Consider the following 24533-nt stretch of genomic DNA (forward strand, 5'->3'; position numbering starts at 1 on the left):
CACTCTATCTTCATTCATTATTATTACCACAATCACAGGCATCACCAACACCACCTTTGGTAAAATGTCCGACCGCGCAAAAGAAGCCCTCCGCGCCGAATCCGCGAACCTGCGCGCAACCGCCCAAGACGTCCTCCTTTCAGGCACATACCTCTACCCCTTCAAAGTACCTAGTGCCCGCTTCCATCCCAATATCCCCACCCCCTTTCACCATTACTAGGTACAGTTCCACTAACGATCAAATCAACCAGGGAATACTCCACCTGACAACACACCCACCCCTCTACAAGCCTCTCACAAAACGCTTAACGCAGACCCTCGTCGCCGGAGTTTCCATAACAAGCGTCCTCTTCTTCTTCACATACGTCCCGCAAACCGCCATTCTCTCGTTCACAGCCGGACCCTTCTTCGCGCCCATTGCGGCCGCCCTCCTCGTGCTCAGCGAAGCCTCCGCAGTAACGCACTTGGTTGCGCGAGGGTGGATTCTTCGTGATGCATTGGTAGATGTTTTCGACGCGGTGCTGTTGGAGAAAGGGTGCGAGAGGCTCGTCGGGAGTGGTCGGGAACTTAAAAATGCAAGTGGCGTGGTAAATAGGTTGGGGAAGATGGTGAAGAAGCCATTCGGACTTGGTTCGGATAGGAATGGGGGGTTTATAAAGGGGATGATCAGGAGTCTAGTCATGCTCCCGCTAAATTTCATCCCTGTTGTTGGGACGGCGCTGTATATCTATGTTGCTGGGAAGAAGGCAGGACCGGCGATGCATGAGCGCTATTTTCAGTTGAAGGGGTTGAATAGAGAGCAGATGGAGACGTGGGTGAAGAGAAGGAGGGGGGCGTATACTGGGTATGTTTTGATTGCCATTGATTCTCTTCTTCACTACTTTGAGGATATGAGTTGCTGACGAGTATTATGCGCAGACTCGGTATGGCCTCAGTGGTGCTGGAGATGGTGCCCTTTGCGTCGATGGTGTTTGAGTTCAGTAATGCTGTTGGGGCCGCACTCTGGGCGGCGGATCTGGAGAAGACAGAGAAGTGATAAATGCATCTGTACTAAGGAGGTTTGGGGAGGCTATAGGATATATGGAGAAATACGAATTCAGGATGATAGTATTTTATCCAGTTGATGATCAGTATACTTGAGCACGAGGTTATATAACTCAAACGACTTATATACATGTACAATCATTCTGACACCACTAGCTCATATCTCAGGGGCTGTAGGAAGACATCCCAAACTGCACCCAAGCCTTCTGAATGGCAATGGCCTTAACTTCTCCCCCGACGCCCTCGGCCGCTTCAGCCCGTTCTCATAAGTACTGCAATCCCACCACTCGATCCACTCTGTGCGCGCGATGACAAAGCTGCGATGACAGACTGAGCAGGAGCGGCCGCCGGCGCTGCGCACGTCACGCGCGTGCAAGAAAAGCCGGAGCGCAAGGTCTGGGAAATGCGCTAGTTCATCGTCGGGGAGTGTGTCGAGGTAGGTGGATTTACTGAAAGAGAGGAGAGCAACTTCGCGGAGGGAGGGGACGCGGGATAGAGACTGGGACTGTGACATTGTGGGAGAGGTAGTCATTGGCGGGGCTGGGATGGGGAAGCCATCCATGTTAAAGCGCTGGACTGGGCCGGTTGCGACGTGGATTGGGGCCCATGCTTCTTCTGGGGCTGGTCCTTCGTACCTGACGGCTCTGAGATCTCCAGTTTCAGCTTCCTGCTTTACTTCGTTTTCGCTTTCCCGGGAGTGATGCCATTGGGCGATTTTCGTTGCTGGATCATCAATCTCATTAAGAGGGTTTGGTCGGACGGTGAGATGCTTCAGGTCGCCCTTCTTGATCAGCCAGAGGAGCTCCCAGGGGAGGACTGATAAGCGATTCACGGCGACATTCAGCTCCTGAAGCTTAGTTAGTCTGCGGATTGCGGGTGGGATCTCGGCGAGCTTGTTATTGCGCAGGCTGAGCACACGCAGGTTGCCGAGCTCGAATAGCTCGCCGGGGAGGGCATTCAAGCTGTTGCCGGAAAGGAAGAGACGGAGGAACGGTTGTAGTGAAGTGTACACCTCTTCGCTGATGGGAGCTTCTTTTATGGATGGGAGCTTGGTGAGGTGCTGGAGAGGTCGGAGCAGGCCAGCTGGAATAACGCGTAAATTGCCATTGCTGTGTTGTTAGAATCATTGCACCAGCAACTCGATTTAAGGAAGCCACCATACCTTATATCAACGCTATCCAGCCCACTCTCCAAGCAATCATTCACCACCGCCCGCGCCATCTGATGCTCTCTCGACTCCTCCACCTTCTTCGCGAATCCAGCGCGTGCTGGTATCCTACTCAACCCCGCCGTCGTTGACATCGCCACGCCCATATCCATGCCCATACCCATCCCCTCATCCTGATTCTGCTCCCGCTCCCGCTCCTGGTCCCGGTTCAGATTCTGGTTCTGACCCAACAGCTCCTCCCCCCAACACGGCGGCGCATCCTCTGACGCCAAAATCGATGCCCTGGAATCATCGCTCCCCATCCAAACTCCACTGTCCACAAGTCTCTTATCCTTAAATTCTGCGCGTTTCCGCTTTACGTCTTTGTCCTTAACCATCTCACCCCACCACGTGCCGCGGTATCTCCGCTTGCGCGAGCCATTCCCATTCCCGCTTCCTGAAAGCGACCCGTGGTAATTTTCGAGCCCGGACGCGGGAACGTCGTCGCTAGAGAACAGGGCAGGGTCGCTGGACGGCTGGCTGGACGCGTCGTCGAAGCGGGAGAGGCGGCGGTAGGTTTTGTTTACGCGTGCGCGTGCCTGGGTTCCGGATTGAGAACCAGACTGCGATTGCTTGGCTACGGGTGAGCGGTGACGGATGCGTGGTGGTGGGGGCAGCGGCGGTTCGCTGTCCATTATAGCTATGGTGAAAGTTGTTTCTGACTTGAAACGTCTGTCGTTGCGTGTGGAAAGGTAGGTATGTAGGGATTAGGAGGAGGGGAATGGTATGGCTGTCGGACTCGGGAATTTGGAGAGAGTGATAACGCGATTGATAAGGAATGCCGCGCACCACCGCTAAACCGTCTCCCTTTACATCGAGGAGCGCGCGAGCTATGGAGATAATCTAATGCTTCAACAGGTCCTGAGAATGTCGTTAATGTTCTCCTGCAGCCTGAAAAATTTGAACTTTCCTTGAGTTGTTTACGACACACCAGACGCCTCATTGAAATGGGCATGTCTCTGCAGTAGCGCAGACCCTCGCATACTTTTAATTTCATGGATCGCAGCTCTGTAAAACTCTAGAAAGACGGAGTATCTATTTGTCCATCTACGACAAAGCATGTAGTTGAGCCTAGCCAATAAATTTTGACCGCCGCTAATTCTAGCATCGACTAGGTGCTTTGGTGTAAACCGTCCGGCATTCCATGCCGAGGTCTCATTCGGTCAATCCTCCTTGGAGTAAGAATCGACAGATCGACAGATCAACGGGCCGAGACCATAAGAAATAGACGGAGTCACAAATTACAGTTTCTACGGGAGGTTCGGTACTCGCGATTTAGTTTCAGACCAGCGCTGACTGCAATGGATTCGGAGATCGACCTATATACAAGCGATGTGCAACGTCGCAAAGAACCCGGCCGAATCTCGTCAGCGGCTCACCAACCAGAACGATAAGAAGCGAATAAACTGAGCACCGTGAAATCGTAATCGTAAATAGGGGGTATAGAATCCATAACACGTCCGTCCCGCGTAGCCCTCGAAAAGAGTCCAAGGTCAACGGAAGGGATATAAGAAGGTATAAATGGGAAAATAATAGTCAAAAAAAGTATAAACGAGAAGAGTAGGTTGAAGAAAGTCGTTTTGATCAGCAGCCCTCCACTGCTTAGATTGATGGTTCGCGGATGCGTCGAGGAGTCATTGCCGGAGTATATATTGAATCGCGTCGCTTACAGAGCGCCGAAGAGCAGAGCAACGGCACCGCCAGCTAGAGCAACGGGCATGTTGCCTCCAAAGCTTGCAGCAGCGCCAGTGTGGGTGGGCTCGGTCGAGGGCGCAACAGTGGTGGCGGCCGCGGTCGTGCTGGAGACCAGAGTGCTGCTGGCGACCGGGGTGCTCGTGTGGAAGAGCGCAGACGACGAAGTCGGCGTCGCCGTAGGAGTGATAGCGTTGACTCGCACCAGGGTCTTGGTGATGGTAGTGGTCAAAGTCGAGGTCTGAGTCTCATCAGCAGCGGCGAGCTGGGCCGCGCCCAAGCAGAGGATGGTCGAGACGATAGTAGCGAGCTTCATTTTGAGGATGCGAGAAACGGTGATTGAACGGAGAATAGAAAATCGGTCTTGAAGGACGAGTGGTCTTGTCTTGTGAATTGCGATGCGGCGATGAGCGGATGCGCAGGGTATCAGCGGATGCAGGCTGAGTAGGAATGAACGACTTGGTTTGAAATCGAACTGGACACACGAACGAGTGAGCGTATCGCAGTTGCGAACGAGAATGGTAAGGTAACGAGTGTAGAGGAGCGCTGCTCAGGATCAAAGCCGTGGGAATCAAGGGAAAAGGAACGAAAGAGAATGCTGGGGGGGCGATGGACTAAATACAACGGGGACGACGGGGACAACGAAGAGGGCCCGACACGAGCACTAGCGGCATGTCGGCCAATAACAACACGGTCGCAAGGGGTTCGTGACTGTCTGGGCCTCAAATTGCTGATCGGCGCTTTTGGAATTGGACCCAGATGCATTCGACCGTTCTGCCCTACGACTGGCTGCTGGCTCGGGTTCCTGAGCGCCCCAGTCAGACCCAGGGCCTGGCGCAGAGCCTTCAGGCACAAAACACCCGCCACCTCGAACGATGCCATCTATCCTCTTTAGCTCAGAAAGACTGTCTGCAAAACGTGAAAGCACTTGGGGAAGCAACCCATACCTGTCGCACTTGTACATCGGTTCTCTCACCTCCGTTGTCTCAAGGAGTTTCATGGTGCGGACGAAGAGACACCATGACCAATTTCAGTTTAATTAAACTATTGTTACTAGTCAGACCCTTTGTACCACAGTTCTGTACCGCAGTTACCGTGACAGGGTAAGATCGATGGCACAATAGCTTGGTAATACCGTAACCGAGTTTCCATTGAAGAGTTTGCTCTCCAGTTACCGGAGACTTTCTTCCGTACAGTTTCCCACTATCAACAGCGCGTGATCCATTCCAAGCATAACGGATGAGATCGTCAAAACAGACTTTGTACGTGTCCATCATAAATGATCCATCTGAATTATCGACCATGAGTCAAGCGGTCAGCGAACGAGTGGATCGAGTCGGTATTGTACTCGAGCCCTGCCAGACACCGGCCAAGCCCACCAGTTCAGCGTTATTGGGGTAAGAGGCCCCAGTGAAGCGTTACGCCGTCAGATCTGCCAAGCCATCTCCCAACTCAGTGTTGTTCACCTTCCATCGCCACCACGTCAGGCTGATGACGCTATGACAATTGATCATGCAGACCATTCCACGATGAGCGCATTGGATTTTGACAAGCCAGGTCCACTGGCGCCCGATTTCGATGACCTGTTAATCGCGGAATGGTGTCCAATGCTTGCCTCATCCCGGTGCGTTCGCCAGTCTGGAGTGGTTTAGTCACTCAAGTGCGGAGTCGCTCTGACACGCCGGCTGCAGTTGCCGCTGTTGTCAATGAGTAAATGTCACGGAAACACCCTCCATCAGCAGAGGAGAGTGCCATTGAGCAGTGAGACGGCCTCGGGCAAGCAGGGTGTGGCTTGCTATACGAATGAGGGAAGCAGATGTCAGTTGCCATTTGGCTGGCTTACTACGGCTAGTGACGCTCCTTCTGACTGGTCCATTCAGCACCAGGGTCAAGCTGGGATGTATATGCCACAATGATTCGTTGACCAACAAGCGGCCGAGTTGGTAGGGAATCGGTATTGGAGATGCCAGGCGTCCTGGTATATGTGATACTACCCGTAAAATGTCCCCACCAGGTCCGCAGCTCTTTGGTAATAAGGACCAAGTCGCTGGAGGGTGTCTACGCAAGATTGGAGCTCTTTCTGAAGACCTAATGCTTCGCGTAGAATCACATCTGCGCTCGTGCTCGGTGATTTTGGAGTCTTGCGCGCAAGCTAACGAATTTGACAAGAGTACCGATCGACTCAGTAGCCGCCTGTTTACCCGTGAGCAGCGGCGGCTGCTGGGTTGCCAGCGTTCCAATTGAGCTGGAAAGGGTCCTCCAACCTAAAAAGGAAACCAATGGCAGTCGGGTAGTACCATAATTTTGCTTGGGCATTGAATTCCTTTCCACGAGGAAAAGATTGCTGCAAGAGAGCCGCAATCCCTGTTAGGTGCAGACTCTATGAGGGATGGCTCAGGCTTCCCGACAACCATCTACAATCAAAAGCATACAACGCCCATCCGCTCATCGACGGCAACCGACCCCGAAAATTGTCAGCACCATAATCATTTTCTGCAAAATCACTGCATCGCCAAACGGTTGACTTTCGACATGCTTCGAACAGACTTCGGCACTGGCTCGTACCGCTGCCGAGCCAGAGACAGCGCGCAGTCCCGCTGGACGTTGGAGTAAGGCCGCAGGCCGACGGAAACGACCGCGTTTTGGGAAGAGGTATTACGTTGAGATCTCGAACATAACCTGCCAGCCGTGTGGGAGGCATCGGCGGGCTTTATAAGAACTGTTGGAAGAAAACTTGCAATCATGCGTATCACTTTCCAGAGAAGTCATAGGCATGGACAGCTCAAGACAAAGTCGGCCTCTGCTGACTGCCAGAAGCTTGTGGTCCTTTCGTTTCCCGTGCCCTTCCTCGTGCTCGTTCGTGCGCTGCAAAACTTCGTGCGGTAGCCGGAGCATTCCTGATGCGCCCTTTTGCATCGAGATCCGGCCTAGCATGGTTGCAATTTGGTTTTAGAAACGGTCCGAAGTCCTTCTCAATGGCCGGCCCACTAGCAGAGCGGCGCTTCTCTAGGCTTGTGGTCCTCCCTTTGATATGTCTGTGCCGGCACCGCAACAGTTCTGACTAGCAAACAGCAGAAAGCCATCTCCAGTTGAACAGTGTCAAGCGATGCCTTGATCGGAGAGCAGCTCGTCGGGATGATGGTTGATATAGAGACCTGCTAAGCCCCCTTGCCAGACTCCTTAATATCCTATATTACTCTTTTAGCTGACGTAGACGCGCTATTCCTATTGAGGCTACCATCGCCTGCCGCTGGGAGTTAGTTATCGAGCTCAGCGGAGATCCTGACCGTAGACCTCTGGCAAGGAGAGCTATTGCAGGTCAGAATTCAGGATGGACCTCTACGGCGCTGCCTCAGGCTCTCGAGGCTCGCTGCTAACACGCGATCAACGTGGTGGCTGTCGCGGCTCACGGGAGGGGCACCAAGTGGGTCAGACCAATGAATTTGAACTTCCTCCAGCGACCTCCCCAGACTTCGACCTTCGGTAGAGTTCAAGACCTTCGTACACAATGGCGGAAGATCTGACTGATGTTCCGCTCGAGGCTCCGCCAATTCACTATCGATCTATCTTTCTTTTTCTCGGTTACCTGTCTCTAATACTGTCCCTTGCTTTCGTTTGCTGTCGCACCATCTATGTTCGATACCACGCACGCCAAACGAACAATGACTGGGCTACTAGCCAGCGGCAGGCGCATCTATTTCTATTTGTCTTTCTGGCAGCTGTGAGTCTTGGTACAACATGGTACTACATGATCTCGCTCTTCATCCGTACGTACAACAATTGGGCAACTAGCCCCAAGGGACTACCCTATGCAGGCGAAGAGACGCCTCTGATCACTCGGATGGGTCTTTGGCTATACAATACGTACATCTTCCAAGAGGCCTGGGAGACGGTGTCCGAGGACGCAGCACGAGTCTGGTGGAGTGGCCAGATCTTTTGGTGGACGATTGGTTGGAGTCTTTTCCTCGGCATCACAGGTATGTCATCCTCAACCATGAAGCAGGTGACTCTGTGAATAACATTTATGGTGACAGGTCGGAGATATCGCATTCCCCACGTCTGGGTTTATATGCTACTGGCCCAGGCTGTCAGTGTCGCCTTCTCGGCAAACCTCTTCTTCGCTGCAATCACCGTCTCTGCACGACCGGATGAGAAGAGCGTTGCCTTTTCATGGTCCCCGCCATTACTCTATGAAGTCGTGCCAGTTGCACTCTCGCTTCTCGACACCCTTGCCGTTCCTATCTTTGCGTACCAGAAAGAATTCATGCTAGTCTTGCTCGCGCCTCACTTTCTGGTGTTCGTCCCCTGTTTGTTGGGCCCGAAGAGCTCGTCCTCGGAGCCTACTACCAAAGCGCAGGGACAGCGCACAACCCGGCGCTATGTCGTCCTAATGCAGTGGGTGGCGGCTATTTCGGTTGTTATGCAGGCCTATTTCACTTTCTTGGCCCTGCAAGAACTCGGCACGGATCTGTCTTACGGCGAGTTCGCGAAACAGTTGTGGGACACTGTGTATGTTCATCCGGCTTGTAGCAGTGTCAGCTGGGATGCCATCATGAGTGCTGTGAGTGCATTCTCCTGGGCGTTTGTGCACGGTTTCGACACCAGTCGGATGCTTGGTGGGCAGTAAGTGTAAGATGGGTAGATGTCGTGACCTCGTCGGCGACCTAAGCAGGTACATATATATGTCCGGCAATTCTCATGTTAGATGTCGGGTAAAAAAATATTGCCTTTGATATGCCGGCTTTTGAGCAAGCAATGCTATTTAGCGTAGCAGCCAAGGAATGAACATGTGAGAACTCGCCTTGTACAAATCTCGGTATAGTTTCCGGCCAGTAGCTTCTACCATTTTCCATCTGACCGACTGCCCCTTGGAGTTATAGCTTTGCAGAGCCCCTTGCCCAACACCTATCTAAGGGGCTACCCCAGCAACTCAAGTGAACGCAGACGCACTACTCCCAACGAGGCCGTTAACTCGTGACTTGATGGCCCACAGTAATCAGAGCCAGCAGATATTCCAGCGGATTGAGAGAGTTACAGGTCAAGCAAGGCTGAGCCCTCGTGTTCGAGTTGGCCGTCGACCCTCAACACGCCATCTAAGCCAGTCCCTCCACAACCAGCTTACCTCGGCGCCAGGATCGAGTTTGGCGCTTTAGGACTCAGCACGCAGGCGAAGGCAGTTTAGAGCTCTAGGAGAGTTGTGGCTGAGTTTGGGAGGCGGTCCTATGAAAGCGGAATGGTGTTTCTTTCGCGGTTGCATCTATATTCATATGACCTGGCGCAACAGAACCCGCGCATTGAAGGATAACTCTGGCCGCCTAGGGGGTGGCAATAGATCTCCTGCATGTATGATCACCTAGGGTCTCCCGCTATCCCCTTCCTCCAAGACCCTGGCAGCTTGATCTTCATAGGCGGACCTTGCCAATGTACCAACCTGGACGGCCGCGCATACCAGTGTCGTTGTGAAGCCCAATGACGTATAACCAACGACCAATAATACAGGTTGTTGGTTTCCTTCAGCATAATCACACCTTCACAGATCCACAGCTCTCATTACCAAAATATGCCACACCGTCCGGCCCCAGAAGTTAGAGGCTCATCGCAGAGTCCTATATCTGCGTTCTCAGTTTGGTCAGGTCGCTGACATTCGACGCTTCGTACAGGGCCTGTAATGGGCCCAGGGGCACCAGCTCCATGCTGCATTCGCCGTCGGTAGCTTGTCCTTGCAACTCTGCTGAGTTCAAAGTAACTCACGTATAGCCAGCATGCTGTTTTAGCCAGGAAGGACGATATTATTGTGTTGAGTACAGAGAAACAAGCGTCGCTCAGCCTAGCAGGTCATAGGGTGCCTGGTTGCCTTGCAGTTGCTGCTCGGCGACGAGTCGTAAACTCATCAGCCACGTAACAATGACCTTCAACATTCTCTTTTCTTTGTTTTAAGATGTAACAGATGATATGCTTGCACCTAGCTGGCGAGGCGCTTTTGTTTACACTTTTACACGGGCTAGATTTAAGTTTTGCGTTGTAACCGACGTTCGAAACTCGTTCTTCAGCTAGCATAAGTTCTTTTTTTATGGATAAATCATATAAAGCTCACGCTATACTAGGAATAGGGAACTAAACCACCAAGTTACTCGGTAATGATCGTGAAGTGCCCCATAGTTTGTAGTTGCCTCAATAGTTTCTGTTGAGGAGCATTAAGCACTGTGGAGCTGAGATCGGAGGTTTTGTGGAGATGCGGGGATGGCATGTTCGGAGGTTTAGGACGTACAATGTACTTGGTAGGCTCCAGTGTACTCAAGATGAAAATGACTGAGAAGAGTATACCCGAGTTATTTAACCTGTTCCAGAGCCTAAATAGTACAATAGAAATCGCTTCTCGCTTCGCGTAGATTTCCTACTTGGTCCATCGTTTGTGTATTCAGATGGCGTCAGAACACTATTTACTCTCATAACTCTCTCAACTCCACGAAAAAGAAACGTCCTCCAAGCTTAAGTTATGTATTGAAAACCCCAATATAGTTCATGAATATTCATTAAGGATTAAACTCATACCGTACAATGAAAGGCAATTTGCTAGTCGAGAGCTACCTGGTGTCGCCCATTCTCCAGGTTCCTATACAATTTACGCTCCTACCTAGCTCGTCTGCCTCGGCACGCTATGAATTGTGAACGCCACAGTTCGCAATACTTGAGAACGTGAGGCTGGTATATGCTAATGTACAATGGTCCAGTCGCTTGCTGGACGTTCGACGCCAGTATCGGCTTATTCCTGCGATCGACGCAGAGGTGTTTGGCGGGGAAGAATCATGGGCGGTCCTCGAGCTCGGAGCCAGGCGTCGTTGTGAGGGCCCTCAGATCGGATAACGCTGCCAATCGACATGAAGAGACTAGAGTGTGGACAGTATTAGCAGCAAGCGACAAAGATTGCCTAGCTAAGCGCAAGCGTATCGAAGGCGTACCCAAATGTCGCTCCAGAGCCAACCATGTATTTGCCGAGTGTTCGCATAACTCCGTTAGGTCCAGCACCATATTGGAAGATGGTAACAGTTCCTACAATCCAGATGAGTACTCCGCTAGGACCGATAAATAAAAGACTAACCGATGATGAATCCCATGATACCGCCGACAGCTGCAAGCAGAATTATTAGCGATTTCGTCGACCAAGCCAGGAGAAAGAGCTACTTACTTGATCCCATCAGCGCACCCATCTTCACTGTAGTCGTGTTAGCCATTTCTTGCACTAGAGCAGATACTGACATTAATCTCCAACTGCGACTCAATGGGGAGCTCACTTTTGTCGAAGGTAGAGGGGCCATGGGCCTGAGGGGGACCTGCAATGACGGGCATTGTGGAGTAACAATTAAGGAAGAGACTGAGATGTATTGGGTTTTAGAAGACACTGGCAAGATGTGACGTTGTGAACTTCTTCGAAGACCTCGTGAGTTTCAGTCAAGACCGCTCTATCCCCAATGTCGGACGATCAAAGCCGGCGACCGGTAAGCACGTGACACAGATTTGGAGAGCACTATAATTACGTAATACACGTGTTGCAATGCACGTGACAAGGCCTGGATGAAGGGAATGCGAGCTGACTTTCCCTCCCGCTGCGAGGGCCTCATGCGGTCTGTCTCGACGAATTCTCATTTTTTCTGCTTGTCATAAATTCGCCGTTTAGGTGGCTTACACCGGTCCGTGCAAGGCGGCTGTCCCGTCGGACTTCCTTTATTCTCACCTTCCCCTTGGGACCTCGTTCTTACCGCCTACTCCTCAGCTTCGGCCCCGACAGCGCCTCCTTGATCTGTTGAGGCCCTCATTCTCTCCTGTCCTACCTTAACCTTACCTGGCTATCAGGTTTCATCTCGCCGAGGTAAGCATGTTTGCTGGACGCCATCTGTGATGCTTCTCTAATTGGTTACGATCCCGTGGCCATGGAGAGCACAACAGTCATGAACAGCTTGTTTTGGTGGGACTCGCATGATGCTAACGTGACCTCCCCGGATCAGTTGGTCGAGACCGAACGAGGAGCCATTTCTGCGCCAGCCCCCTACGAGCCACTTCTTCATAATATATCGCATCAACTGAATCAGTCGATCGTCAGCCGTCACTATCCCGTTGAATCTGTCCATCCATTCCGTTCTCTGCGCCCATGAAATAGGAGCGTCGAGCATCCATAACACCCTCAACCTAAAACATCGCCTTCTCCATGACTGCCGTGGCTTCACCACCTAGCGTACAGACGGGGCCTCGCTTGGGATGGTACGATTCTGGTGACGGTGGACAAGGAGCTCTGTCTTCGATGAACCCAGACGAGGTCTCCCGGATGTTTATGCCCCGGAAGACCCTGCACAGGTCCAACTCTTCCTCTTCGATAGGGTCTAACTCGTCCGCGTCGACGATCGCCGCAAGCCCGTCAAGTACTGATGCGGGACAATTTGCCAACGGTGACTCTGCAACTGCAGCGTCGAAAAAGAAGTCTTCGCGGAGTGTTTGGCCCAGCTCGAAGTCGGAGCCAGTCTCTGGAATAAGCAACGCGCGCTCGCAAGCAAAGCCAGCTTTCTTCTCCGGTGCGGGCGCCTCATCGGCTATGTCTGCCGTTCAGCAACCCTCTTCTATCCTTCCCTCTCAGCACCTTCTCCAGTCGTCTCAGCAGAATGGCGTTCGCGCAGGAAGCACGCCTGCTGGAGATCCACCCGCAATTCTGACCCTGATTCCGCTCAATGGCACTTTCGAAAAGAAACAAATTACCCTGCCGTACTTTCCTGAAACTCTGCGGATCGGTCGGCAAACGAATGCAAAAACCGTGCCTACATCGAAAAACGGCTTCTTCGATTCCAAGGTGCTATCTCGCCAGCATGCTGAAATATGGGCTGACAGAGCGACGGGGAAGGTCCTGATTCGTGATGTCAAGTCGTCTAACGGTACTTTCCTCAACGGCCAACGGTTGTCTCCAGAAAACCGCGAGTCTGAAGCTCATGAAATTCGAGAAAATGATACGCTTGAGCTGGGAATTGACATTGTCAGTGAAGACCAGAAGACCATCGTACACCATAAAGTGTCGGCCAAAGTAGAGCATGCCGGGGTTTACGGGACCGTGCCCAACATTTTTGATCTTACGCTCGGTGATTTAGATCCAGCCTCTGGGAATGGACTTCTTCCTTCCCCTCTAAGTCAGCCATTGTCCCACCTCCGAGGGCGGGCTGGCAGCGCGTCAAGTACCCGCAGTGCGCAAAGTAACGCCAGTAGTCAGTTTAACGCGCTGCAGCAACAACGCCAAATGAACTACTGGAGCTCTCCTCTCTCGATTGAACAGGTTGTCAAAAGACTGACTGTGGGTAACCTAAGCCTTTTCCTTGAGGTCGAGCTAACATAACTCATAGTCCGAGATGAAACAAGCTAAGCAGCAGCAGCAAGAACTTCGGCAAACCGACGAGTTCTTGGCTGGCCTCATGAAGTCAGGGGCCGCAGAGAAGGAGAAACAAAAGCACTCGCCAGGTGACAGCATCTCGTCTCGTCAGGTCAACGGACGCCCGAAGATGCCCCGTGTGGATTCGTTCTCGCGATTCTCGGAACCCCCGGCGCCTCCACCTCAACAACCCTTACCTGAAAAACCTGATGCTCTGCCGCGGAATGGAGTGGACGCGATTTCTCCTCTTAAACGGACCGACACAGAGAAACCTAAGATGAGCGCTGGTAGCTCACCTGTGTCTCGAGAGTCTAGCCAGATTCTTTCTCTTATCGAAGCCTTGTCATCTGCCAAACGAGAACTTGACACCCAAGGTGCTCGTGTTAAAGAGCTTGAGCAGTTACTCCAGCAGGAACGTCTTGCTCGAGAGTCGGCGGAGCAGAAAGCCAAATCACTGGAACTTGTCTCTGCCAAGGGGTCTGACCGTCCATCAGCCCCGACGCAGGACTTACTAGCAGATGGCTTACCACAAAACGCTGACCATGAAACGACCGTCAATAAGTCAGATTCCCAGTCGATTGATGACCCTGCTGTACAGGAACAAGGTCACACACCGGCTGAGGATCAGACCGAAAAACTGCAGCGTCGGCTGGAAACCATGATGAAAGATATGGAAGCAATGAGGAAGCAGCTCTCGTCGTACAAAGAACGGGCGGAGAAAGCCGAGGCTGAGACGGGTGAAGCCCGCAAATCGCTGGCTGAGATGATCGAGACCCTGCGGAAAGAGCGTGCTGTCGTTCGCGATAGGGAGCCACTGTCTCCGGTACGTGATACGAAATTCCTCAACGACTCGTCTCATGTCAATGAGGAACCGACCGCCGTTGTCAACCATTCCGAAGTCGACTCGCAAGACGCTGCGTCGTCGCCACGCTCTAAAGGCGCAGACACTGGCACAGGACTTGCAACGCAGCCCCATAAACGTCTTGACGCTGTTGAGCAAGCGAGTCCACTTGCGTCAATGCTTGGAGTTGTGCTTCTTGGTGTTGGATTGATGGCCTACCTGAACGGGTGGCAGAAAATGGATAAGTAGTTGATCATCCATGACTTTGTTATCTGCTCCGCACAGTCCTTGGCTCATTGTCTAGCCGTCATTTTCTTTTTTTCCTGTCTCAAAACATTTTCTGGTTTAGCCTACTATATTGGCGGGCGCCTTTGTTATATTGTCTGTGTACTCTGGTCAGTTCTTCCAGCGTTGATCATGAATCCTGGCGCTTATCCTTTAATCATTCCATGCCCTTGCACTGATGAACTTGCGTACTTCGCATGTCTCTCCCTTTATATTTCCTCTCTATCTTCCTCTTCATTTTCTCAGATGCCATGCTGTTCCAGTTACGGTTCCCTGGCGGCAGTGACTCTCCTTCTGTTAATGTCTTTCACATTTTGGCGGATACAGGGTTTGTGCCCAGCCTTTGTGTATTACTTAGTCTAACATAGCGACTTTCTTTGTTCAGCGACGAATGACTGACTTATGTGGGTATCTACCCTTTCATACAGTCATTGACTCTCCTATTTCCTATGGTTCAATATGCACCTGCTGCAATTAGCATGGGCAAGGTTATGGGAGAAGATGATATCCCACTAGAAGAGGGTTCTTGTGGTGTCGAGGCCAACAAGTATGGATTATTTACTCATTCCGTTTCCCAGTCTTATGCATGTATTCCTGTATATAATGAAATAGCCTAAGCAGGACATGAGCTCAGAAATCCATATTTCCCTTCCCTTCCATTCTGGTTGCTGGCCATTGAGATAATTGGATTCTGTAGCAATGCTCCAATGTGTGCAGCAGGACGACACTAAGCCAAAAATGATATTTCGGCCTCTCGTACACCGTATCATTAGACTATGATCGCCGTGACCCTGGCACCGCTAACTACACTTTGGCGCCGCATCAATCAAGAGATGGGTGCTCGAAACAACTACAGGCAGCGTCATGTGTACAGGGAAAACGCTTCCGTCCGTACCTGCGCAAGTTGAAGAAGTGAAAGCAAGGGAAGTCTCGTGAGAAACGATCCCGTAGCAGTGACACAACAGAATTCGGAAAGAGATAAAGAAGAGACAACGTAGATAGACCGTAATTCATAGTGAATCATTGGCACCGAGATTGCGGCTAGACTGCCAAACCCTAGCCGCTGGAAGAACGAATCGGAGTTTGCATTGACAAGAAATTGTCTTCTGTTTTCAAATAAGTCTTGCCCCAGAGGTATGCGCGCTCGGAGGTAGAGGCGGTAGGTCGTTTGCCAGCGAGCCGAGCGAGGAAGCATCGCATCCGGCCGAGCTTATATGCGCAGCTACGTTTGGTCAGTAATGTCATAGAAACCGAGCGAGGTCGGATACCTCAAGACCAGGTGAGTGACAGTCGAACCTCTGTACTGGCCGCCAGCGCCGCTCACAGAATGGGACTGGGTCGGAGCGCTATCGGTGTGTAGCTAGAAAGGCGATACAGTGGTAACCCACCTCACCTCAGAGACACTGCAACCTCGACAGAGTTGACCCATCTGGTCCTAGTCTCCGGCAACTCCGTCTCCGCAAGCGAGGCGGCCATGTTCGCAGCGCGTTTCCGTTTTCGCAGGGCTGATTTAGAGAGAAGTTTGGCTTCTGCATTTGGCTTCGTTGCAGCGTCCGTAGGCTCCGATGACTTGCCAGCCTCGGTTTCGGTCATGATTGTTATATCGCCCGCCTCAGTTCCGGTTGTCGTAGTCATTAGAGTCGTGTCATCTCCCTTATGTGCACTTGCGGCACCCTGGGCTTCCATATCCACATCCACATCTGCAATCCCGGCTTCAGCCTCAGTCATCTTCCCCTTCGTATTCTTCTCAGTGCTCCTCAAGAACCCCTCTTTACTCATCTCATCCTCCTCTACATCATCAACAACAAGCACCGCCCCTGTGCTAACTCTCACCTTATACTCCTCTTCGCGTCCATGACTACCAAACCACCTTCCCACCTTCAACGCAGTCTGCATCGCCTTCCCAGTGGCCTTAACAAAGACCTCTTCCTTATCAAGCATCTCACGGTCTTCACCCCTTGCCATCGCCGCAATGAGCTGTTCCTGCTGTGTTTGTGTCTGCTCGCCCAGTTTCTTCTGCGGGGCATTTTTGCCACCATACTTGTTCTTGTTATTTTTGTTTGCGAGGGACGTTGTCGCGCGCTTCTCCGCTTGCAGGAGGAGCTTTTGCACGCGTTTCACGGCGGACATGTACGGTGTTGACGAGGAGACGTAGATTATTTTCGGGATAGAGGCGCCAGTGTAGGGAGATGAGATGGGAGCGTGTGGGATGGGACGTTTGGTGACGCGGGCATCTAGACCGGAGGGAATTTGAATCAGTAATTGGGGGATTCATGCTGTACGTGGTGAGCTGAGACGAGGGAACCGTACATTTCGGGAGTTTGACCATGTCTTGGTTCCTGCGTTCAAATTTGAGGTCTGCCAATTGGGTTTGGCTTTCTTGAGACTGTCTTTGGCTTTGCTTTGGAGGAGCCATTTTGGAGGATTTGAGGTTAAGTCTCCAATTATCTAAATGGGAGGCAGGCGATCGTGTTGAGCTCGACGAAGCTTCCAACTGTAGTTTGGCTCTGAATCGTGAAAAGTTCTGTTTGCAACATTTGCAGCCCGTATCAGTGCGCTTATCTTGTGGGCATGCTACTTTGTGGCCTTACAGCCTTACGGCCTTACGGCCTTGCGGCTCAGGCTTTGTTATCCGGCATAAATTAGGGCATGGCACTTCTCGAGAGCCTCATAAATATACCTCGAAACATTTTGGCTTCGCTAGCTACTTTTGCACAAAGCTTTAGACGTAATGGGGACACAAAATTGAGTACGTATATTTGTATTTGCTTCTGTGCCACCAATTTCTACAGTGTCGCAGTTACAGGAGCCGGGCGTCTGGCTCCAACAAGCTCTCCTCTACAGACATTCCTGTACTTACAAGCCCGGATCGTCCCAAAAAAGAGCTAAGACAATTCAGAAATATGGAAGAGGTGATATCCTGCGCCTGCGCGTGCCTGGTACCTACAGGTGATGTCCTCAGGGATCCGCAGCAACTGAGCGAAGCATGATATCCTTCCTCTCCATGACCTGGTCAACATCCAACTCCGGGCGTGGCTGCCACCGACTTCCAGGGACAAGCAGCGGCGAGTTAGTAAAGAGATCGTCCATAACCTCCAGTGTGATTCCCTTGGTCTCCGGCAAGAACAGATAAAAGAAGAGCGCGTTTCCAAAGTCACACACAATAAAAAGAATATAGTACCGCCAGCCGATATTCTCCAGCGCAACCGGCGTCACCTCGGCGATCATCGTGTTGAACGCGAACGAGACCATCGTGGCTAACGAGATGCCCTTGGCGCGGGTCGCGGTGTTGAAGACCTCCGCGGGGATGATCCAGGACATTGTGCCAGAGGCGCAGAAGCAGAAATTGAAAAGCCACGTGCTGGTGACGATGAATGCCCAATGTGCAGACGTGTTTGTGGACGAGGGTGGGTATACGGCCATCAGCGCCGCACCGATAGTGAACGCGAGGCCGCAGGCGATGTTGCCACCGATCTGGAGGGGGCGGCGGCCGACGCGGTCGATGAGGAAGAAGAAGATGAACTGGGCGAGTTCGCCGATGATGGAGTTGATGCCTTGGTAGAGCAGGGTTTGGGAGGTAGAGATGCCGATCTGGGCGAAGATGGCGGGCGAAAAGTATTGGATGGCAGAGACGCCAGTCCTGTAGGAGGTCAGTATAGGTGTTGCTCTCGTGACTGTCACTGTAAGGTACGTAATAGTAACACCAGTCTCGTAAACAAAGAGGAAACATACATCTGCGTCGACGCCTGGCACGCGCAAGCCAGAATAATCCGGCGGGTATTGGATCGATTGGAGAACAGCTCCTTATACGACTTGGCGCCGTGCCGATGCTCCTCTTCGACCTGCTGCTTGATCAGTTCAAACTCGGCTAGGACGTATGCGTCGTTTTCATTGCCGTTGGCGTGCAGAGTGGCGAGGTTCCGCAGCCCTTCTTCGTGCCGATCATGGTCGATCAGCCACCGCGGCGACTCAGGGAAAAAGAAGATGCACGAGGCCAGTCCGATAGCAGGGACGACCTGTAAGGCCAGGCTATTCTCATCAGTGCCGCCCGTTGTGATGCGCCGAGATGGAATAGAACGGCAGGTAACTTACGGCAACCTCCACTGCACACTGTTCCCTGTGTTCGACCAGTGATGCTCACACCCGTACCCAATCCAACTTGCGGCAAGACTTCCGATACCCAGCATGGTCTGCTGCAGCGAGCCCAGGATACCCCTGATTCTGGCATGGGCGATCTCTGCCTGAAACATCGGGACCATCTCGACGAGGATCCCAATACCGAATCCTGAAAAGATGCGTGAGAAGTACAGCATCCCCAGATTCATGGCGGCTGTCTGGATGATTCCCCCAATGATAAAGAGGACGGACCCCAGCACCAGTGTCGTTCGACGCCCGAGCGGGTCAGTGAAGCCTGCGCCGAACGCACCGAAAAAGGCGCCCGCCGTGAAGAGGGCTACCACGGTGCCGGAGACGGTGCTGTTGCCGCGGACAAACTTGTCGATGAAGGAGTCTGAGGCCACGACCGAGGCTATTACGCCCAGGTCGTAGCCATACAGGAAGGAGCCGAAAGAGGCGAAGAGAGCGACGAAGAACTGGTAGAGCTTAGGGTTCATGGTGCCGTTCTCTTACTGGAATACAGACTTAAACAAAGTTTGGCTCTAGGAACACCCCAAGTCCAGCTGCTCAGCGATGGGCTGGGAATTGCTTCATTTTGAGTAGATACATATAGTCTTGATTGGTGGAAGTCGATCGATCAAGCATCAAGCTGGATTCGGTAAACTTCCGATGGGCGGGGACTTTTTAGGGCTGGCTTTGGAGATTCCGTAGCTGCGGCAGGGATTATTCGATACAAGAAGACCCTACAACGGGCTTGGACAGCACACTTAACGCATTTGTCCTACTTCCTTATCACTGGTAAGCAGCTTCGCATTACAAACGAAGCGGGGTTGACGCTGTTGACGCTATTGATTCTAATGCTCAATGTAGCATGTGATTCGACTGAGCAAAGTGATGTCTGCGAGCCACTGTGGTAGACCAAATCAGCTATATCCCAATCTCCCGGCGGGCCAGACCGCAATTAAAGCTGCCGTAAATACCGTACTAGGTCTAAATAAGCATCCAAATAAGGAATATAGTTCAGGTCTTATTTCTCTAAGCTCTTGAGTGTCATGTGACCTACTCAGACCACCCACACCTTGTACAGCTTTATCGGCGAAGTAAGGTGGACCATACTGCCAAAGGTAGAGGAAACAAGTAGATGGGAGCAGATCTAGCGGCACTGTTAAAGGCGAACTTGGAGGCAGGAATCTAGGGCGGATACCCCCGGCCGGATCTGTACTATTGAGTACTCAGGTGCTGTAGACAGATAAACTACTATACTATACAATACTCCTCTTCAGAGCTGATGGCACTAAAAACCACAAGACAAGCCCTTTTCTTGCTCTTGACAATATTCCGTGTTCAGTCACATCGAGGCCAAAAACCGGAGCTTGAATGAATCATTCTAGTGCGCAAGATATTTCACGCAGATGGTCAGTATATGCAACAAAGTCTTACATCGTAGCATTTGAATATATAGTAGAGGACAACAATCCTGATTACAGCCATTGATCCCAATTCTGTCTAGCCCGGCTGTGCATGACTGCACAGTCAGAGATGGGGGGCGGAGTCTCTAAAGCAAAGTATGCAGGTAGGCCAGGTGGAAAGCTCTCTAGGAGACAAATCCAACCGGTTCCCTCGCTAGCGATCCCGTTAACAATATGTTGAAACTTAACAGAGTATTTTCTGTTGCCATCATCGCATCACGCAGACATGATCAAGGCCTACCGCCAGAAAAGTTTAATCAGTCCAGGAACACAGGCGCAGAGCCATCTTGACAACTTGGTAACCAACACTCTAGCTATCTCAGATGCATGTAAACATATCTGTAAAGCTGTATGACTGCAAAGCGGGCAATCCTTGTATTCCTCCAAAGCTGTTGGTAATGCCTGTGAAATCCCCAAATTCGTAACCCCAGTGTTCTTCCAGGCGCTCTCGGCAGACTGTCATTTCGGATGGTAGTTTTAAAGTATATATACTATATATCACCTTTGACAAACCTGCGTAGAGTAAAAAAAAAAGACTTCTGATGTTCTATTAGCGGGAAGATACAAGCTAAGGATCTCTATTTACCAACCCCAACTCCAATAACATATTGCCCAACAACAGAAAGTAGTAATCCGCATAGACAAGGCCATGGTCCGCCCAGCGCCGCGACGCAAACTCGTAGTTGCAAACAGTCGCTGCGTCGAGGATTGTTTCGGGGAATTTGAGTGCACACGTCGATCTATATCCATTCATACCGGACTCAAGTTCTAAGAGACCCTCTTTTGCGGAGACGGTCAGAAGCCCCGGCTGTTGCGCCCGCTCATCAGCAGGGAACGTAGGGAGGTCCGACGACACATCGGCGACCTTGAACTTCCCCGGCGACGAGGTCATGAACTTGGACACTGTGCCCTCAAGTATGCGCAGTGCGGAGTCAAGATAATACTCCGCAGCCTCGATGTCGGACCTGCCCTTACTGTCTTTCAGTGCCTTGTACAGCAGAACTAGCCCGCAACAGGCTACCATTCCCGCGGACGTATCCCGCGGACAGGACTCATCCACGGGGGCATCAAAGTCCCAGTACGGCACTGCGTCGTCAGGTAGGTGCTCGATGAAGTAATCGGCGAGGTCTCTAGCCGTCTGCAGAAACGAGGCATCCCGCGTCCAGCCGTACGTCTGCATGAAGCCCAGGATCCCCCAACTCTGCCCGCGACTCCAGCAGCTTCCGTCGCTGTACCCCTGATGCGTGAACTTTGCCTTGGGAGTCCCGTCGGCATTGTAGTTAACCACATGGATGGTGCTCTTATCCGGACGGATATGGTGTGCTTGCGTCTTCCGGGCATGCGCAACGGCAATCTCGGACAACGAGCGGTCTCCCGTCTCGTGCGCAACCCAGAAGAGCAGATCCAGGTTGAGCATGTTATCAATGATGACGAGGAAGTCCATGGTCGGATCCGTGAACGAGTACCGCTTTGTATAGCAGACATCCCACGACCGGAGCGACTGCACGCGCGGATCAAAGCGGGACGCGAGCGAGTGCGCCGCCACGACAAGACTGCTGTATGCCTGCGGATCACGGTGGAGTTCCCACGCCTTAATGGCCCAGGGCGCAATCATGAATCCCAGATCGTGTGTATCGCGTCGAGCAGCGTTCTGGTGCAGGTTGGCGCTCCACCATCGGCAAAGGTGCTGCAACTGGAGACGGTGCGGGAGGGGGCCGGGGGGCCTCTCCCGGCGGGAGTACGGGTAGAACGCCGGGTACTGGATCTGCCGCTCGAGAAGCAAGTACAGCGAGCCCGGGAAGAAGCCAGAGGTCCAAAAGTCGAGCGCGCGGTAGACGTAGGTTTTGTCTTTGTTGGTGTATTCGGGGTAGAGCAGTGGCGGGTCGACACTGCCAAGCGCCTTCTGCGCCACTTGCCAGATCTTTAAGATGCTCGATTCGGAGTAGAGGGAGTCAAGGAGATGCTGAGGGATGGATATGGGTCTGGTATCGACTGGACTGATGGTTGAAGCATGTTTCGGACGGGCACGCGGTCTCGTCTGCTCTCCCGTTGGGTCTTCAAGAGCCCGTTTCAGAGACAGGGCACTCGGAGGCATGGCGCTAGCGATAGAGCACTGGCAAAAAGGACCCTTTTGTCGCGGTCGACTGCGAGATAAAGTATAGCCTGTCTGCCATGCCAGTAAACCTGATATAGCGGGCCCGGGACAATCGCCGGCCACCATGCCGCGCACCGGGCGAGTCGGCGGCAGTCCTCCGCCGTCGATCGACGAGAAGGGACCAGTTAAATCCATTGTCTAGTGCCCAAAACCCACCTAGGGAAACCACTGAGTTGCCTGGCAAGACAAGACATCAATATGGCCGACGCCGTTGACACCCAGAAGCCTGGTTCCACCCACAACGAGCAAACCGACACCGTCCCTGAAAAGGGCCTCGGGCTCCAGGCTGCTGACGATGAGACGGCAGCATATGCGACTGGTGATCCTGTCACTATCGACAAGGCGACGAACCGTCGGCTCTTCTGGCGGATCAACCGTCGAATTCTCGTTGGGATGCTAGGGGTAGGTGTTGATTCTCTGGCTCGCAAAAAACGCACCCCGCCCGCTTCGGACCTTCGCTAACACAACGTTCCCAGACGTATTTCTGCCAGTCACTAGACAAAGGAACCCTGGGGTTCAGTTCCATCATGGGAATTCAGGAGGATGCGGGTCTCACTGGGAATAAGTATAACTGGCTTGGTAAGTTGCCGCTCTGGGCCACCTGATGGTTTGGCTGAATCTCTTCAGGCACGATCTTGTATATTGGTGTCTTGGTGGGCGAGTATCCCACCAACTTTCTCCTCCAGAAACTTCCCGTTGCTAAATATCTTGCTGGAAAGTGGGTGACTTTCGAGAACGAGCAGTTGAAATGCACGAGCTGACGATGTATAGTGTTTTCCTCTGGGGCGTTGTCATCATGGTATGCTCTGCTCAACTCAACTGAGATCCTGGGACACACTCCTAACGTCGCCCAGTGCAGCGCAGCCGCCACCAACTTCCCCGGTCTTATGGTCGTTCGATTCCTTCTTGGGTATGAACCGTTGCTTGTCGGCGTCAGCGCATACTGACGGAGTAGTGTCTTCGAATCCTGTGTTCAGCCAGCGTTCATCATCATGACGGCCATGTGGTTCACGCGTGAGGAACAGACCGTGCTTACAAGTCTATGGTATTCCAGTACGATGCTTTCTGGCTCTGGTTATTTCAGTGGATTCACTAACCCATCTTAGTGACTGGCGTCCAACTAATGGTACTCTCGTTCCCCGGCTTCCACCTCTCTCGCTTCTCTACCGAACTAACCCAGCCTCTCAGATCGGCGGTATCCTGGCCTGGGGTACGAGCCACTACATCGGCCATGACATCAAATCCTGGCAACTGCTCTTCCTTGTCCTTGGCGCCGCAACCTGCGTCTGGGGTCTCTTCCTGAGCTGGTACATCCCCGACAGCCCGATGAAAGCGAAATGCTTCAGCGAAGCTGAGAAGCGGCTAATGGTCGAGCGGGTGCGCGCCAACGACACTGGGATCCAGAACAAGCAGTATAAGAGGTACCAGGCGGTTGAGGCGCTCATGGATCCTGTTGTTTGGTTATACGTGCTCCTCCAGCTGAGCAGCACCCTGGTTATCGGTGGGCTGGGAGTGTTTTCAAATATCATCATCAAGAGCTTTGGATTTACGACTCTCCAGACGCAGTTGCTGAATATCGCGCAAGGCGCGGTGACCATTGCCGTGATGGTGGGTGGTGCGTCGCTGGCGACGTGGACGCGCCGGACGGTGATGATTATGCATCTGTGGACTTTGTACGTCCACCTCCCCATCCCATCGACCAGCTATATTTCTGACTGATGACTTGAACAGCCCAGCAATTGCCGGAACAGCCGTCATCTACTCCATTTCTCCTACCGCAGCAACTAGAGTCGGCCTCCTGATTGCCTTCTACTGCACGCAGTTCATTCTCGCAGAGGGCAACCTCCTTTTCTCACTGATCTCGCGCAATGTTGCCGGCCAGACCAAGAAGTCGACAGTGCTTGCGATGACCTTTATCGCTTGGGCTGCTGGGAACGCCACTGCTCCCCAGGTACGTACCGTAGCTACTCTCTTTCATTACCGCCCCTCTGTCAGCGCAGGTATAACAGGTGAAACCAGATCTTCCAATCCAGCGACGCCCCGCGGTACGCAAAAGGCTTCACGGCGCACTTTTGTCTATATGGACTCTTCAACGTCCTTCTGGTCGCGTTGCAGATGCTGTATATCTGGCGGAATCGACAGACGGCTGCCTCCAGGGCCCGGGGTGAAGGCGAGGCACGGGACCACGCAAATGCGTTTTTGGACTTGACTGACCGTGAGAACTCCGAATTCGTGGTACGTTTCACCTGCTTTCTGTGCTTCAAGTGGATGATGAGGAGGGAGGAATAGGACTATATGCTAATTCGTGGGTGTGTTGATAG

General features: G+C 52.4%; 11 protein-coding genes across 11 annotated transcripts; 4 read left to right on the forward strand and 7 right to left on the reverse strand.

Annotated features, from left to right (window-relative positions):
* The first annotated feature begins 3 nt into the window (after positions 1-3).
* On the forward strand, positions 4-1152 carry BDW70DRAFT_130710 (EI24 domain-containing protein). The gene is made up of 3 exons (XM_073735858.1): positions 4-166; positions 252-844; positions 919-1152. The coding sequence occupies exons 1-3, from the start codon at positions 65-67 to the stop codon at positions 1034-1036; spliced, it is 813 nt and encodes a 270-aa protein (XP_073598636.1). The 5' UTR covers positions 4-64; the 3' UTR covers positions 1037-1152.
* Positions 1153-1164: 12 nt separating this feature from the next.
* On the reverse strand, positions 1165-2914 carry BDW70DRAFT_121471 (leucine-rich repeat domain-containing protein). The gene is made up of 2 exons (XM_073734775.1): positions 2207-2914; positions 1165-2153 (listed from the first exon to the last, which is right to left on the reverse strand). The coding sequence occupies exons 1-2, from the start codon at positions 2884-2886 to the stop codon at positions 1202-1204; spliced, it is 1632 nt and encodes a 543-aa protein (XP_073598637.1). The 5' UTR covers positions 2887-2914; the 3' UTR covers positions 1165-1201.
* Positions 2915-3254: 340 nt separating this feature from the next.
* On the reverse strand, positions 3255-4547 carry BDW70DRAFT_130713 (uncharacterized protein). Its single transcript, XM_073735859.1, has one exon. The coding sequence runs from the start codon at positions 4257-4259 to the stop codon at positions 3918-3920; it is 342 nt and encodes a 113-aa protein (XP_073598638.1). The 5' UTR covers positions 4260-4547; the 3' UTR covers positions 3255-3917.
* On the reverse strand, positions 4280-5004 carry BDW70DRAFT_121483 (uncharacterized protein). Its single transcript, XM_073734776.1, has one exon. The coding sequence runs from the start codon at positions 4823-4825 to the stop codon at positions 4370-4372; it is 456 nt and encodes a 151-aa protein (XP_073598639.1). The 5' UTR covers positions 4826-5004; the 3' UTR covers positions 4280-4369.
* Positions 5005-7100: 2096 nt separating this feature from the next.
* Positions 7101-8589, forward strand: BDW70DRAFT_121495 (uncharacterized protein). The gene is made up of 2 exons (XM_073734777.1): positions 7101-7920; positions 7978-8589. Exons 1-2 carry the CDS (start codon positions 7452-7454, stop codon positions 8568-8570), a joined length of 1062 nt encoding a protein of 353 aa, XP_073598640.1. The 5' UTR covers positions 7101-7451; the 3' UTR covers positions 8571-8589.
* Positions 8590-10444: 1855 nt separating this feature from the next.
* On the reverse strand, positions 10445-11563 carry BDW70DRAFT_130719 (MGR2/ROMO1 family protein). Its single transcript, XM_073735860.1, has 5 exons — positions 11236-11563; positions 11130-11156; positions 11043-11072; positions 10903-10993; positions 10445-10830 (listed from the first exon to the last, which is right to left on the reverse strand). The coding sequence occupies exons 1-5, from the start codon at positions 11288-11290 to the stop codon at positions 10707-10709; spliced, it is 327 nt and encodes a 108-aa protein (XP_073598641.1). The 5' UTR covers positions 11291-11563; the 3' UTR covers positions 10445-10706.
* Positions 11564-11590: 27 nt separating this feature from the next.
* On the forward strand, positions 11591-14520 carry BDW70DRAFT_121514 (putative cytoplasm to vacuole targeting Vps64). The gene is made up of 2 exons (XM_073734778.1): positions 11591-13271; positions 13321-14520. Exons 1-2 carry the CDS (start codon positions 12147-12149, stop codon positions 14434-14436), a joined length of 2241 nt encoding a protein of 746 aa, XP_073598642.1. The 5' UTR covers positions 11591-12146; the 3' UTR covers positions 14437-14520.
* Positions 14521-15528: 1008 nt separating this feature from the next.
* BDW70DRAFT_121569 (ribonuclease P subunit p20 family protein) lies at positions 15529-16953 on the reverse strand. The gene is made up of 3 exons (XM_073734779.1): positions 16783-16953; positions 15741-16706; positions 15529-15694 (listed from the first exon to the last, which is right to left on the reverse strand). Exons 1-2 carry the CDS (start codon positions 16886-16888, stop codon positions 15862-15864), a joined length of 951 nt encoding a protein of 316 aa, XP_073598643.1. The 5' UTR covers positions 16889-16953; the 3' UTR covers positions 15529-15694; positions 15741-15861.
* Positions 16954-17430: 477 nt separating this feature from the next.
* BDW70DRAFT_171918 (sugar porter family MFS transporter) lies at positions 17431-19085 on the reverse strand (the record flags this gene model as incomplete). Its single annotated transcript, XM_073743354.1, has 3 exons — positions 17431-18112; positions 18205-18501; positions 18565-19085. 3 exons carry the CDS (start codon positions 19083-19085, stop codon positions 17431-17433), a joined length of 1500 nt encoding a protein of 499 aa, XP_073598644.1.
* A 1540-nt stretch (positions 19086-20625) lies between these two features.
* On the reverse strand, positions 20626-22152 carry BDW70DRAFT_157416 (glycoside hydrolase family 88 protein; the record flags this gene model as incomplete). Its single annotated transcript, XM_073740346.1, has 1 exon — positions 20626-22152. One exon carries the CDS (start codon positions 22150-22152, stop codon positions 20626-20628), a length of 1527 nt encoding a protein of 508 aa, XP_073598645.1.
* Positions 22153-22410: 258 nt separating this feature from the next.
* BDW70DRAFT_171920 (putative MFS transporter) lies at positions 22411-24501 on the forward strand (the record flags this gene model as incomplete). Its single annotated transcript, XM_073743355.1, has 11 exons — positions 22411-22614; positions 22689-22791; positions 22840-22930; positions 22984-23011; positions 23067-23122; positions 23168-23265; positions 23319-23338; positions 23401-23885; positions 23944-24163; positions 24232-24447; positions 24478-24501. 11 exons carry the CDS (start codon positions 22411-22413, stop codon positions 24499-24501), a joined length of 1545 nt encoding a protein of 514 aa, XP_073598646.1.
* Positions 24502-24533: the final 32 nt, after the last annotated feature.

Source organism: Aspergillus foveolatus (assembly GCF_047715535.1).
Source record: "Aspergillus foveolatus strain CBS 279.81 unplaced genomic scaffold BDW70scaffold_9, whole genome shotgun sequence".
Lineage (NCBI taxonomy): Eukaryota > Fungi > Ascomycota > Eurotiomycetes > Eurotiales > Aspergillaceae > Aspergillus > Aspergillus foveolatus.